The sequence below is a fragment of the Pseudophryne corroboree genome, chromosome 5 (genome assembly GCF_028390025.1).
Source record: "Pseudophryne corroboree isolate aPseCor3 chromosome 5, aPseCor3.hap2, whole genome shotgun sequence".
Classification (NCBI taxonomy): Eukaryota; Metazoa; Chordata; class Amphibia; order Anura; family Myobatrachidae; genus Pseudophryne; species Pseudophryne corroboree.
The window spans coordinates 554,995,098-555,011,211 of NC_086448.1; the positions used below are offsets into that span (position 1 = coordinate 554,995,098).

Genomic DNA, 16,114 nt, shown 5'->3' on the forward strand with positions numbered 1-16,114 from the left:
CACGCTGGGGGCATGTCCAGCACTCCAGAAGCTGCTGGGCTGCCTCCGGCTGCGGCACATACCTTTCCAATGCTTCTGACTGCATAGCATGCGCCGTGTCCCCCAACATCCAGAGAGACACTGTGGTCAGGGAGGTATGGTCTGTAGGCATGTGTAAATGCGTCCTGGGTTGGATGACCTGGGTAACCCATTTACACTGCCCCTTAACCCGGGACCTACCCGTGTCCAACCCTGGTCGCTACCTGGGTTGGATTCCCGAGTAACTGGACACAGGTTTTTTTTTTAGGACCCTTTTATACCGAGCTAAAACCCAGGTTGATGTGCATTCATGTGTAAAAATCTGGGTTTTTCAAGGCAGTTTAAAAGGGGTATTTGATTTGGGCGGGGTGTGTTCAAATTGAAATTGAAATCTAAATTGCTATGTAAAAATGAAGCAGCCAGTATTTACCATGCACAGAAACAATATAACCCACTCAAATCTAAAGGTGTGTACACACGGTGAGATCCTTGCTATGCCCGATTTTGACTATGCGATTTCCCCTGAACTCCCCGGAGCCCAGATAGTACAGATTGTACAGATTGTACAGATTGTACAGATCTGTGCTTGAGATTTTGTCTTTGTACGATTTTGACTAAGTGACAATTTTGACTATACTTTGTACTAGATAGTACACTAGATAGTCAAGACTGACTTGCCTGCACAGTCTATCTAGCCTTGCAATACCGACCCCACGGGAGCGCGCATCGGGATCGAATCTGTACCTAACACCTTGAGATATGCACTAACTTTCCTTAAGATTTTTACTATATAGTAAAAATCTTACAGATTTATCTCACCGTGTGTACACACCTTTAATCTCTGTGCATGTTACATCTGCCCCACCTGCAGTGCAACATGGTTTTGCCCATTAGTGTGCTTTTTTGGTTTGCTAACAAAGCTGAATAACCCCCGCAGTGCAGAATGTAGAACACTTATGTTGAGGTGTTGTTTTGATGGGAGACAGGTTTTTCAACTAAAGTAGCAATTGAGAGCTAAAAGTGTTTATTTCAACTTTTAACAAAATGTTATTAAAACACTGAAAAATCAATTTACATACTTTTTTTTGGGCTCCAAAATGTTGGAAAGACTTTAATTTGCTGAAAAACACTTGCTTACTATAATACCATTAATAACAAGTGCAAAAATCAGCCATTTGACACCTCTTAAAAGCCTCTGGTACTTTTCTTATGGCCACTAACTATACGGTCCTGCCCATGGGCGGTTTAAGTAAGGCCCATGTCCATGCTCTGTGTGGGCCCCCTCCTCTTTGTGGTGCTGTAGACTTTGCACAGTTTCCCGGAAACATGGCGTCTGCCATGTTCACAGATAAGTGTGGAACCCCATTACTGTATATCCACTAGTATCTTGGGATTGGTATATTTTGTGTTGCAGAACAGTTTTTTGGACACTGGGCCTAATTCAAGGTTGATTGCAGAAGCAAAATCTTTCTCTAATGGGCAAAACCATGTGCACTGCAGGGAGGTGGGGGCAGATATAACATGTGCAGAGAGAGTTAGATTTGGGTGGGTTATATTGTTTCTGTGCAAGGTAAATACTGCCTGCTTTATTTCTATACTGCAATTCAGCTTTCAGTTTGAACACACCCCACCCAAATCTAACTCTCTCTACAAGTTACATCTGCCCACCTGCAGTGCACATGGTTTTGCCCATTAGATGAAGATTTTGCTTTTGCGATCAACCTTGAATTAGGCCCACTGACTATTTTTTTTACTTGAACCATTGTTTTTTGTTATCTGTATTTTGGACACCTGTGTATGTTTTATGTGCTATGTCTGTGTGTTGTTAACTGTACATAAAAAAAGGAGAGTACACTATGTCTATTTTTCTCCTGTTTCATTTGAGCCATACATGCTCCTAGTAATCGGTGGCCATAAGAAAGTGTATTGGAACAGAGGAGAAAAGAGAAATCATCCTTGTGACCCCAGGCTTAATAACACACTGGTCATCACAATTACCTGTGAAAGGAATCTTCAGTATTCCTTTGCTGCAAGTGACTCTAATTTATTATAAACACCACATGGTAACATTGTCCTTTCCCTTTGTGCTTTTGTGTTGTTTTTGAGGTGTGGGGACACCTTACTGTGCAACTGATCTTTTGCTGCTGTTTAGCACACTGGAAACTATTGAATCCTTTGTATGTCCTTTTACTTGTGTTAACCACGAATGTTCTCCATTGACCCTACTGACTGGACTTCCAAGCAGTCACAACTGTGGGCTTGATTCAGAGATTGCATGCCCTGCAAAAGTGTGGACATTAGCAGTGGTGCAGAGAGGGGGATGTACTAATTACCCAGGCCCTGGTCTGATGGAGGGGCCCAGGTCACCCACCCCTTACCTGGGAGCAGCAGCTGCAGCTCTTCTCCTCAGCCCAGTACATGCTGCTGTGCGCTGGGCTGCAGTGTGGCAAGGGAGGCACGTAATGTACTATTTTTTTTTCTAAGGGTACATTGCCACTCCTCTTGTGATTAGGCCACCCCCTCTGAAAAGTACCTGGGCCCAGCCAGGCTCTCTGCTGCCCTGCACATTAGCATATACAAATTCAAAATAAAATCAGTGTACCCTGGGGAACACAGATGACCACACATGTCTAACCCCCCATCCACACACACGCACCAGAATAAGGTGCATTCACACTCACATGTAACACTGCAGAGAAGCGCACATGCATGCATAAGCGCTATCATTTGATGTCTGCATACTTCTGTAGGCTTCTTCTGACACTTCCATCAATGATCATTTGTTTTGTGCAATTATCCATTTCAGTAAACAAATTAATGGACTTATGTCAAAGTCAAAAATATTACATACACAGCACATGTAAATTCCAATCAGATGAGTTGCTGTGCTTGCGAATACACGCAGCGTGCACAGCGATATATGGCAGCATATGCATTCACAGAGTGTTAGGGTCTCCTGCCCTGTGCTGCCACGTCGTCATGGCAACCGGGAGACAAGTGCTAGCGGAGTAACCTGAGCGCAGCTGATACTCCGGTTCGGGTCTTTTGCTGTGCAGTGGTTATAGGCTCTGTGCATGGCAGGGGATCCGGTGCTGGTTTTTGTGCTCACAGTCTGTGAGGTCTGAGTGGGGCGTGGACAGCACCTGCTTTATAAGGCCTCTTCTCAGGTTAAGCAGATGCTGCTGAATCTTTGTTGGTTAGTCAGTTTCTGAAAGTTAGCCAGTACTGTGTAGCTTTGTATTTGTTTGTTGCTTACTGCAAATAGGCCTGGGGATTTGGTATTACACTCTGCCAATCCAGACCTAGCAGTAAGACTGGAGTCAGTCGTTTAGCTTGCTGGGGTTCTGTTACTACTCTGTGAACTTAGCAAGTTTGCGGCTGTATTCTAAGACTTGCCTGTCTAATCCTGTCTCACTGTGCTAGGTGTCAGGGGTCAGTTTAGTGGCAGTAAACCGAACCTGTGCACTGCAAGTGAGAATTAGGATTGTGGAGAATCTCCTTGTGTCTATCATTCCATCTCTGACCAAGGAGTTTACTGCCACACCCGTTGGTAACCCTTTAGGGTTTTGCTGTTGCCCTTAGCAACAGCATTTCGGGTTTTCTATGTATTAAAACACAACATCTTGCTTTTCACATCTGAGCAGTTCTAATACAAGGGAGATACCCAGTTCCTTAGCCTCTGGGCTTCTCTGTTCACGTTGTGTGTATTTTGTTACCCTACCACCTTCTGTGTACGTTATGTCATATTCCCTAGTCTGTCTGTGAGTCCATTTGTTTTGCATAACAGTTCAAACACCAGTACATTCCTGCAGGCACTGGAGTGCATAACAGTCCTGACACCAGTACTTTCCTGCAGGCACTGGTGTGCATAACATATTCAGCAGCCCAATACTCCTGTTGAAATTTTGTGGGAATATGGAGCATACCCCTCAAAATACGTTGCAACAGGTGGTTGATCAGGTGCAGGTCCTGACTCAAAAATGTAATGATTTGTCCATTAAAATGCACACCTCCCAGGCTGCTGGCGGAGCTCCCGCAGCAGCAGCACCTGCAGGGGTTAAGGAGCCGAAAGTAAATCTCCCGGATCGTTTTTCTGGAGATCGCTCGCAGTTCTTTTGTTTCAAGGAGAGCTGCAAGCTATACTTCCGGCTTAGGTCTCAGTCTTCTGGGTCGGAGATTCAGCGGGTGGGCATAGTGATTTCCTTGCTACAAGGAGACCCACAGGTCTGGGCATATGGGTTGCAGCCTGACTGTCCGTCGCTTAAAAGTGTTGATGCTTTTTTTACGGCACTGGGCATGTTGTATGATGACCCTGACAAGACGGCCTCAGCCGAGGCTCAGATTTCGATCCTTAAGCAAGGGCGAAGGCCAGTTGAGGTTTACTGTACGGAGTTTCGGAGGTTGGCCCATGATACCCAGTGGAATGACCCAGCCCTGAGACACCAGTACCGAAGAGGTCTTTCTAACCAGATAAAGGACCAACTGGTACAACATCCCTTGCCTGATAGCTTGGATCAGCTCATGCAGTTATCCATCCGGGTGGATAGACGGCTGAGAGAGCGTAGGCTTGAAAGGGAGACTGAGATTTCCTTCCTTCCCAAGGGAACCTCAGACTCTGAGGAATTTTCCGAGGAGCCTATGCAGATTGGGGCTACCCGCCTCTCCTCGCGTGAGAAGATGCGGAGGAGACAGCAGGGGTTGTGTTTGTACTGTGGGAATAAAGGTCATGTGGTAGTATCATGCCCAGAAAAGCCGGAAAACTTCAGGGCCTGAGGGTGATGGGAAATATCCTGTCAGGCCAGAAGTCAGAATTTCCCAAGAAGACTTTTATCATTCCGGTGACCTTGAAGATCCTCGGTCAAACTGTCAAGACTGAGGCCTTTGTGGACAGTGGGGCCGACGGGGTTTTTATGGACCGCCAATTCGCCCTGAAACACTCTGCTCCCTTAGTACCCTTGGCATCGGAAATTGAGATTTGTGGGTTAAACGGGGAACCATTATCCCAAGGTAAAATTACCTCTTGCACTAGCCAGATTTCTTTGTTTATTGGAGCCACACACTCTGAAAAATTGTCCTTTTATGTGACTGTCTGTACTTTTGCCCCATTGGTGTTGGGGTTACCCTGGTTAAGGGCCCACAATCCTCAATTTGACTGGGTCTCTGGGGAGATTCTTAGTTGGAGTACTGATTGTTTCAGGAGTTGCTTGAGCCTTCCAGTCAGGTTCTCGCAGCTAAGTTTGCCAGGATTGCCAGGGTGTTATGCAGATTTTGCGGACGTGTTCTCCAAAAAAGTTGCAGAGGTACTACCTCCCCATCGCTCCTATGACTGTGCCATTGATTTGTTGCCAAATGCTAAGCTTCCCAAGAGCAGGTTGTACTCCCTGTCACGTCCTGAGACTCAGGCTATGGCAGAGTACATTCAGGAGAACTTGGCTAAGGGATTTATCAGACCTTCACAGTCTCCAGTTGGGTCGGGGTTCTTCTTCGTGGGTAAAAAGGACGGTTCGTTGCGACCCTGCATCGACTTCAGGGAATTGAACCGTATCACGATTAAAAACTCATACCCACTGCCTCTCATTTCGGTCTTGTTTGACCAGCTTCGTACTGCCACCATTTTTTCTAAGATTGACCTACGCGGTGCGTACAATCTAATCCGAATAAGAGAGGGGGATGAATGGAAGACTGCCTTTAATACCCACTCGGGGCATTATGAATATTTGGTGATGCCTTTTGGGCTCTGTAATGCCCCGGCAGTCTTCCAGGATTTCATGAATGATGTGCTCAGGGAATATTTGGATAGATTCTTAGTTGTATACTTAGATGACATCCTAATCTTCTCCCATTCCCTGGAGGAACATCGGAAGCATGTACGCTTAGTCCTCCAGAAACTCAGAGACCACCGGCTTGGGGCGAAGCTGGAGAAGTGCGAATTTGAAGTTCAGCAAATCGCATTTCTAGGATATATTATCTCCCCAGAAGGTTTCCAAATGGAGGGTTCCAAGGTACAGGCAGTCCTGGATTGGGTGCAGCCCACTAGTTTGAAGGCGCTTCAGCGTTTCCTGGGCTTTGCGAATTTTTATAGACGATTTATCGCTGGATTTTCGTCTATAGTGGCGCCCTTGGTGGCACTCACTAAGAAAGGGGCGGATGTTGCTCACTGGTCTTGTGAGGCTAAAGCGGCTTTTGCCCGTCTCAAAAGGGCATTTGTTTCGGCCAAGGTGCTGCGACACCCAGATCCAGAGCGTCCTTTTGTGGTGGAGGTGGATGCCTCTGAGATGGGTATTGGGGCAGTGCTTTCTCAGATGGGAGTGTCAGATAATCGCCTTCATCCCTGTGCTTACTTTTCCCGTAAATTTTCGCCTGCCGAGATGAATTATGACGTGGGTAACCGGGAATTGTTGGCTATTAAGGATGCACTCGAGGTGTGGAGACACTGGCTTGAGGGGGCTAAGTTTGTGGTCTCAATTCTCACTGACCATAAGAATCTGGCATATTTAGAGTCAGCGAAGCGTCTCAATGCCAGGCAGGCACGATGGGCTTTGTTTTTTGCTCGCTTTAATTTTTTGATAACATATCGCCCTGGGTCAAAAAACATCAAGGCTGATGCGCTCTCGCGGAGTTTTGCTCCAATCCAGGAGACCACCGAGGAGCCGTTGCCCATTGTTTCCCCATCATGTATTAAAGTGGGCATTACCCAGGACCTCTTATCATTAGTCCTTAGAGCACAGGAGCAGGCTCCTCCAGACCTTCCGGTAGGTCTTTTGTTTGTGCCTCCTAGGTTAAGACAGCGAGTGTTCCTGGAATTCCATGCCAAGAAGTCTGCAGGTCACCCGGGTATTGCCAGAACTCGGGAGTTGCTATCTAGGGCGGTGTGGTGGCCCTCGGTGGCTAAGGATGTGGATCAGTGGGTTCGGGCATGTGACATCTGTGCCCGAAATAAGACTCCTAGAGGGGTTCCTGTTGGCCCACTACATCCACTCTCTATCCCATCTAAGCCATGGACCCACATTTCAATGGATTTTGTGGTGGACTTGCCCAAATCCTCGGGGATGACAGCCATCTGGGTTGTCGTTGACAGGTTTTCGAAGATGGCGCACTTCGTTCCACTGGTTGGGCTGCCATCGGCCAGACGCCTGTCTGAATTATTTATGCTGCATGTTGTGCGTCTCCACGGGTTGCCACTTGATGTGGTCTCTGACCGCGGATCCCAGTTTGTGGCCAAATTCTGGAGGGCATTTTGTTCCGATCTCCAGATTTCTGTCAGCTTGTCGTCGGGCTACCATCCGCAGTCTAATGGGCAGACTGAAAGGGTGAACCAGTCCTTGGAGCAGTTCCTCAGGTGTTATGTCTCCAAGTGTCAGACTGACTGGGTTGCTCATCTGTCCATGGCGGAGTTTGCCTATAACAACGCGGCTCACTCTGCTACAGGGATCTCTCCCTTCCTTTGTGTGTATGGGCATCATCCTAAGGCCAATTCTTTTGACCCCCTGGACTCCACGCCTGGTGGTTCCTCTGTGGTTTCGGTCCTTAGAGGTATTTGGCGGAAAGTGAAGAAAGCCCTTGTGTCTGTGTCATTAGTGACCAAAAGGGTTTTTGATAAGCGGAAAAGACCCTGCAGCTTCAAATTAGGAGACTTCGTCTGGTTGTCTACCAAGAATTTGAAGTTGAGACAGCCATCTCATAAGTTAGGCCCCCGGTTCATCGGCCCTTATAAGATCACCAGGGTTATCAATCCGGTGGCATTTCAGTTAGATCTGCCCCGTTCTTTGGGTATCAATAAAACATTTCATTGTTCCCTTTTAAAACGGGCGATTAGTAATCCTTCTTCCAGTGGAAGACCTTCCCCTCTTCTGATACGTGGCCAGAGGGAGTTTGTTGTTGAAAGGATTCTTGACTCCAAGGTGGTTCGGGGTCGGCTGTCATTTTTGGTGCACTGGAAGGGGTATGGCCCGGAGGAGCGGTCGTGGGTGCGCAGTTGTGATCTTCATGCCCCCAGACTGATACGCTCTTTCTTCTCGCAGTTCCCCGATAAACCCGGTGGTAGGGGTTCTTTGACCCCTCGTCAGAGGGGGGGTACTGTTAGGGTCTCCTGCCCTGTGCTGCCACGTCGTCATGGCAACCGGGAGACAAGTGCTAGCGGAGTAACCTGAGCGCAGCTGATACTCCGGTTCGGGTCTTTTGCTGTGCAGTGGTTATAGGCTCTGTGCATGGCAGGGGATCCGGTGCTGGTTTTTGTGCTCACAGTCTGTGAGGTCTGAGTGGGGCGTGGACAGCACCTGCTTTATAAGGCCTCTTTTCAGGGTAAGCAGATGCTGCTGAATCTTTGTTGGTTAGTCAGTTTCTGAAAGTTAGCCAGTACTGTGTAGCTTTGTATTTGTTTGTTGCTTACTGCAAATAGGCCTGGGGATTTGGTATTACACTCTGCCAATCCAGACCTAGCAGTAAGACTGGAGTCAGTCGTTTAGCTTGCTGGGGTTCTGTTACTACTCTGTGAACTTAGCAAGTTTGCGGCTGTATTCTAAGACTTGCCTGTCTAATCCTGTCTCACTGTGCTAGGTGTCAGGGGTCAGTTTAGTGGCAGTAAACCGAACCTGTGCACTGCAAGTGAGAATTAGGATTGTGGAGAATCTCCTTGTGTCTATCATTCCATCTCTGACCAAGGAGTTTACTGCCACACCCGTTGGTAACCCTTTAGGGTTTTGCTGTTGCCCTTAGCAACAGCATTTCGGGTTTTCTATGTATTAAAACACAACATCTTGCTTTTCACATCTGAGCAGTTCTAATACAAGGGAGATACCCAGTTCCTTAGCCTCTGGGCTTCTCTGTTCACGTTGTGTGTATTTTGTTACCCTACCACCTTCTGTGTACGTTATGTCATATTCCCTAGTCTGTCTGTGAGTCCATTTGTTTTGCATAACAGTTCAAACACCAGTACATTCCTGCAGGCACTGGAGTGCATAACAGTCCTGACACCAGTACTTTCCTGCAGGCACTGGTGTGCATAACACAGAGACAAGCCACAAGGATATATTCAACACATATTTCATACCACACATAAATTAAACATGTCAAGCACTAGACATTATAATGTATTAGATTATATAATAGAGTATAACATCATGTATATGTATTATTGGAACAGAACAAGATAAACATTTCATGCTTGGTGTCAAAATAATCAGGGGAATGAGTGTGTTAATCTGATACCTGTGATTAGATTGTAGCACATTGCAATGAGTAGTTATGATTGAATGTATGAATATGAAGCCACAATTCAAATGAGAACAAAAGACATTCCTGCATCTTCAAGGCTGGACGTTGCTTGCATATGAACTGACCAATAACACATCATGAATGAGAAAGTTCCCACCCCTGGACCAATAACAGAAGACTCAGTCCCAGACCTGTACTCCCCCAATATACACAGTGTTTAGGTGATTGCAGACACTCAAGAGGTTCTGTTTTGCTGGTTGCTGTTCCAGTTGCTGTTTGTTTGCTGTAGAGCGAGAGCTAAAGATGGAGACGACTGTTCTCTGAGCATTGAGAGAGAGGGAGAAATGGAGGAAATATTCTATGGGAAAGGGTAATATATGTATGCTGGCTGTAACTGTAATGGATTCTTTTGTAACCATCTGCTTTTTGTGTAATTGTAACATTATAACTGAATGATATATACTGTACATGTGATATATTGTATACATATCCTTTTAATATCAAATATATATACACCACTGAGCGTTGGAACTCAGACAATGTGTGCGAGTGCTTGTTTTCTCTTAAGGGATGTAGTGTTTGCGACGTACAGTGCACTTTTATCGTATATGGTAATTAGATGCGCCTTGCGTCCACAGCATATATTAACGCTGGTATTATAAATATTTATTAGAAATTAATCTGAACTTAACACTTAGGCCCTCATTCCGAGTCGTTCGCTCGGTATTTTTCATCGCATCGCAATGAAAATCCGCTTTGTACGCATGCGCAATATTCGCACTGCGACTGCGCCAAGTAATTTAACAATGAAGATAGTATTTTTACTCACGGCTTTTTCATCGCTCCGGCGATCGTAATGTGATTGACAGGAAATGGGTGTTACTGGGCGGAAACACGGCGTTTTATGGGCGTGTGGATGAAAACGCTACCGTTTCCGGAAAAAACGCAGGAGTGGCTGGAGAAACGGGGGAGTGTCTGAGCGAACGCTGGGTGTGTTTGTGACGTCAAACCAGGAACGAAACTGACTGAACTGATCGCAGATGCCGAGTAAGTGTGGAGCTACTCAGAAACTGCTAAGTAGTGTGTAATCGCAATATTGCGAATACATCGGTCGCAATTTTAAGAAGCTAAGATACACTCCCAGTAGGCGTAGGCTTAGCGTGTGTAACTCTGCTAAATTCGCCTTGCGACCGATCAACTCGGAATGAGGGCCTTAATACATCAAGAACATGAATTATTGATTTGACAACCATGCACCTAACAGTTTAATTAGTGTATTGTGCATCATCTATACACATGTATTCCCCTAATCCAATCACCTCGCCATAGAGTATCAGCATTATCTTCATGGCACTCCTAGGCCAAAAGTTTCTTATTGAGTGAAATGTAGTTTCCAGCCATTCTTAGGGGTAAATTTACTAAGGTGGGAGTTTTTTTTTTTTTTTTTTAGAACTGGTGATGTTGCCTATAGCAACCAATCAGGTTCTGATATCTTCTAGAAGCAGCTAGATACATGTTAAGTAGAATCTGATTGGTTGCTATGAACATCACCAGTTCTAAAAAAATTCCCATTTTAGTAAATGTACCTAGTCTGTTACGTGGTGGTCAGAATTGTGCTTCTGTTTGTCCTCACATTTTTTGATTGGCAGCCAGCAGCCAATCTGGATTTACCTATGACGTTGACCATAAATTTATTTGGTCCTGAACCACCAACCTGTGGCACCCCTGCAAGTGCCCAGTGGCACCTGAGGGTGCCACGGCACCCAGTTTGGAAACCACTACCCTAGTCCATGTGCAGATACACTGTAATAGTGGGTGTTTGTGTCATTGTGTAAAACAGCGTTTCTCAAACTGTGGGTCGCGACCCCAGAGTGGGTCGCACCCATCTCAGCATGGGGTCGCGACTCACCCGCAGTTACCGGCACTCAGACAGGCTCCAATCCCCGGCGCACACGCTGCAATGTTGACTCACAGCGGTACGCCTGTACCCAGCACACACGTTCCCCCGTCGGCTCCTCCTCCCCGCACTATGATTGACACCCAAGAGACGTCCGGGCGTCATGACGTCACGACGTCCGGGCGTCCTGAAAAAAGTTAACTAAACATAAAAAGAATTAGTCAGGCACAGAAGGACTCGCGGCCCCTGTAGTCTGCTAGTGGCAGACTGAAGAAATTACAGTTGTTTAAAAAAAAAAATAATAATAATTTATAGTAAGTACAAATGGGAGCATTGTCATGTAGTAAAATTAGTAAAGGTTAATGTGCATTATTTTTATACCACATCACCCTCACCCCCTGCCCATCATCTTCCCATTTTTATTTGTATTCTCATATTTCTTAGATGTTTATATGCTATAAAAATATACTGAAGAAAGTTTTTGGCCATATAATATTTATAGGGAAGATGATGGTCAAGGGGGAGTGATGATGCATAAAATGTATGCACGTTACCCACCTTTGCTTATCACCTTTCTTATATGTCTTTATGCCCAATCATCTTTCTTAAATATTCATATGCCATAACAATATACGGGTGATCTTCAGGTTGCCGACGGCCGGGCTCCCAACGACCACCATACCGGCACCGGAATCCCGACCGCCGGTATACTGACAGCTTTTCTCCCTCTTGGGGGTCCACGACCCCCCTGGAGGGAGAATAGATAGCGCCGCAGTGTGGTGAGCGCAGTGAGCCGGAAGGGGCTCATTTGCGCTCGTCCAGCTGTCGGTATGCAGGCGGTTGGGATTCTGGTGCCGGTATGCTGGCCGCCGGGAGTCCGACCGCCAGGCATCACATACTGCACCCCAATATACAGGTATAAGGAATATGATGGCCATAAAAATACATTAGGAAGATGATGGGCCCTTTGGCTGATGTGCATACATTTTATGCTTCATCACCTTCCTTGCCTACTACCTTCCCTATACTGTATATGCAGATATGCCGCCCTCCTCTTTGCTGCAAATGGGCCACACATGCAGCTGCATTGCAATTGCAACTACTCAAACCCATGTGTGACCCATTTGCGGGAGCATACACACCCATGCGATCCTATGGTTTGTGGGTGCATGCGCAGTGTACGCACTCACCCGTGGGTATGCTAGTCACAGCAAACAAGTAGCATTTGCCATGGCTATCGGCAAAGATGAGTATCTGCATTTTATGCCCATCATCTTTCCTATATATTTTTATGTCATACAAATACTGTATATAAGAAAGACAATGGGCATAAAGATAAATAAGGAAGATGAGGGGTCATGTGCATACATTTTTTGCCACCTCTCTAACCCCTTGCCCATGTTCTTCCTTATAAATTTGTATGCCAAAAAAATATACAAGGCAGTTCAATAAGTAATGTATCAAGACCGATTATGTGTAAGGCCGGAGTGGAGAGGAAGGGAAGAGAGACTTGTGCAGAGAGGATGGGCACAGAGGAAGGGAAGAGGCTAGTGCAGAGGAAAGAAAGAGAGGCTGGCACAGAGGATAGGCAGAAAGGCTGGCACTGAAAGAAGATGGGAAGAGAGGCAAGCACAAACCACTCAGACCACCAAATGCAGCTTTGATCTCCCCATGCCACAACAAATACCACACTGACCCTCCCAACATCCCACAACAAAATATCAGTTGTAAGATGGCGGGGCTGATGGAAATATGGTCAAACATTGAAGTGCATAGTGTGATCAGATTTCTGAGTCCAAAGGCACATCAGCAGCTGACATTCATCGCCAACTTGCTGAGGTGCACGGTGATAACATCATGTCACAGAAACAGGTTTGGGTTTCATGCACTACATTTGATAATGCATGTGTGAGTTGTTAAAGCATTGGGGGTCATTCCGAGTTGATCGCTAGCTGCCGTTGTTCGCAGCGCAGCGATCAGGCAAAAAATCGGCACTTCCGCGCATGCGTATGCGGCTCAATGCACACGCGCGACGTACTTACACAAAAGCCGATGCAGTTTCACACAAGGTCTAGCGACGCTTTTCAGTCGCACTGCTGGCCGCAGAGTGATTGACAGGAAGTGGGTGTTTCTGGGAGGTAACTGACCGTTTTCGGGGAGTGTGTGTAAAAACGCAGGCGTGCCAGAAACAAACGCAGGCGTGCCTGGGGAAACGCAGGCGTGGCTGGCCGAACGCAGGGAGTGTTCGTGACGTCAAAACAGGAACTAAACAGTCTGAAGTGATCGCAAGCTAGGAGTAGGTCTGCAGCTACTCAGAAACTGCACAATCTTTTTTTGAAGCATCGCTGCGATCCTTTCGTTCGCATTTCTGCTAAGCTAAGATACACTCCCAGTGGGCGGCGGCTTAGCGTTTGCACGGCTGCTAAAAGCAACTAGCGAGCGAACAACTCGGAATGAGGGCCACTATCCTTGGGAGGTACTGGACCATCCTCCCTACAGCCCTGACCTGTCACAGATTGATTCCCATCTCTTTGGACAATTGAAGCACCTGGGTGCAAGGCTATTCGCAAATGACAGTGAAGTTCAGCAAGCTGCCATGTTTGGCTTCAGGCGCTTCAACCATGCTGGGATAGATGTACGAGTTAAATATATGCAATGAGAGGTTACCTTATTTATTGAAGCACCCTTGTATAAGGAAGATGAAGTGCATACATTTTATGCCTCATCAAACCGTCTCCCCCCTTCCCTCCCCCATGCCCATCATCCTCCCTATATATTTTTATGGCATAAGAATATATAAGGAAGACGATGGGGAGGGGGTTGAAATGGCATAAAAAAGAACCAGTGGAATAAAGAGCATTAAACCCATTTTTTTCTCTGCCAGTTGCACATCACTGAATGAAATGGACCGTTTTCTTCAAAAGAGTGTCAGAAAGCAGAGCAATGATGGAAAGTCTGTTGCCAGTTGCAGCAAAAGATGTATTGCCAGCGAAGATTCAAGTAACAATAAAAAGCCAAGAAACCGGAAATATGATCCAAAATATTTGGAATATGGCTTTACATGGGCTGGCTCAGAGGAAGCACCACGTCCACAGTGTGTGGTGTGTGGTGAAGTTCTTGCTAAAGAGAGCTTAAAACCGTCAAAAATGATCAGGCACCTACAGACAAAGCACAGTTCTCTACAAACCAAACCGCTTGATTATTTTAAACGAAAATTGAGGGAACTACGCGGCTAAAAAACCGTACTAAAAGGTGCAGTTACAGTTAATGAGAAAGCACTTGAGGCCTCATTTGTGGTGTCATACTGGATAGCCAAAACAGGTAAACCCCACAACATTGGAGAAAGCTTTTTTCTACCTTGTGCCAAAGAAATGGTTTGTATTATGCTTGGGCAAAATGCTGCTACTCAGCTTGATTTGATCCCCCTGTCTAATGACACTATAGCTAGGCGAATTCATAGTATGGCAAAAGACGTGACAGAGCAAGTCACCAACATGGTTAAGCAAAGTGCTTTTTTTGCCATTCAGATTGATGAAACGACAGATGTGTCGGGGTCTGCTCAGATGCTGACCTACATAAAATTTGAAAATGATCAAAAACTACATGAGGAATTTTTTTTCTGCCAGCCTCTACCGCAACGTGCTACTGGGGAACAGCTTTTTTCACTTCTGGATACTTTTGTCACTAACTCTGGATTGGAATGGCTGCGCTGTGTAGGAATTTGTAGTGACGGTGCTCGGGCAATGACTGGAAACAACAGTGGGCTAGTGACCAGAGTGCAAGCTGTTGCACCACAAGCAGTCTGGACTCACTGCATTATACACAGGCAAGCCCTTGTTGCAAAAAAAATGCCACCTATTCTAAAACAAGTCCTTGATGAAGCTGTACGCACAGTAAACTTCATTAAGAGCAGTGCAACAAGTGCACGCCTATTCAGAGTTTTGTGTGAGGAGATGGGAGCTGAGCACCATCAGTTACTTTACCACACAGAAGTACGCTGGTTGTCACGGGGAAATGTGGTCAACCGTTTATTTGAGCTTAGGGACGAAGTACATTTTTTTCTTTCAGACAGAGATTCCATGCTGGCTGAAAATTTTTTAGATGCCAAGTGGCTTGCTATGCTAGCTTACCTAGCAGACATTTTTGACCGGTTAAATGTGCTAAATACCTCCCTCCAAGGACAAGAAATGACAGTTTTTTCATCCACTGACAAGATTGAAAGTTGGATCAAGAAGCTGTCCTTGTGGTACACTCGTGTAGAAAGTGGTAATTTTGAAGCATTTCCTTTGTTGGATGATTTTTTGCATGACAATGATCTTCCAAAACATGATTTGAAACCTGTTATCATCAGCCATCTGGAGAGCCTCCAACAGCAATTTCGTCAGTACTTTCCTGAAAAGGATCGAAAAGCAGAAGCGTGGATTAGGAATCCCTTCAGTGCTGAAGCGACTGCAAATGCTTGTTTGCCACTTTCAGTGGCTGAAAAATTGATTGATCTCTCCTGTGATGAGACACTGAATCTGAGATACTCTGAACAACCTCTTGCAAACTTCTGGATCTCGGTTCAACAGGAATACCCAGACCTGTCATCTGCTGCATTGAAGGTGCTGACGCCGTTTACATCTACCTACCTTTGTGAAGCTGGATTTTCAGCTTTAACATTACTGAAAAATAGGTACAGATCCCGTCTCGCTGTTGAAGATGACATTCGCCTTTATCTCAGTCACACAAAACCCCGTTTCAAGAATTTGTGTTCAACACTACAAGCTCACCCATCCCATTAATTAAGACGTAAATAAAGTTTTTATTATATAAATAAGTTCTAGTTATTGAAAAGTGTCATCTTATTAGACCTAGACACACCATGCTATTTTGCAATTATTTTGTCTGCTTTTATCTGTTTATCAAGCAGCCTTGGTGTTATTTCTTTCTGTATAATTGGCTGACCACTCAAAATAAAGAATTCTTTAAAAAAAAATTTAAAAA

The 16,114-nt window shown here is 45.7% G+C and overlaps 1 protein-coding gene across 1 annotated transcript; it reads left to right on the top strand.

Moving 5' to 3' along the window:
- The first annotated feature begins 14,499 nt into the window (after nt 1-14,499).
- On the top strand, nt 14,500-15,912 carry LOC134929629 (zinc finger BED domain-containing protein 5-like). The gene has a single exon (XM_063925212.1). It carries the CDS (start codon nt 14,500-14,502, stop codon nt 15,910-15,912), a length of 1,413 nt encoding a protein of 470 aa, XP_063781282.1.
- Nucleotides 15,913-16,114: the final 202 nt, after the last annotated feature.

What these genes read in the sequence shown, in the direction of transcription:
- LOC134929629 (XM_063925212.1), top strand. Translation starts at nt 14,500, where the DNA reads ATGGTTTGTATTATGCTTGGGCAAAATGCTGCTACTCAGCTTGATTTG.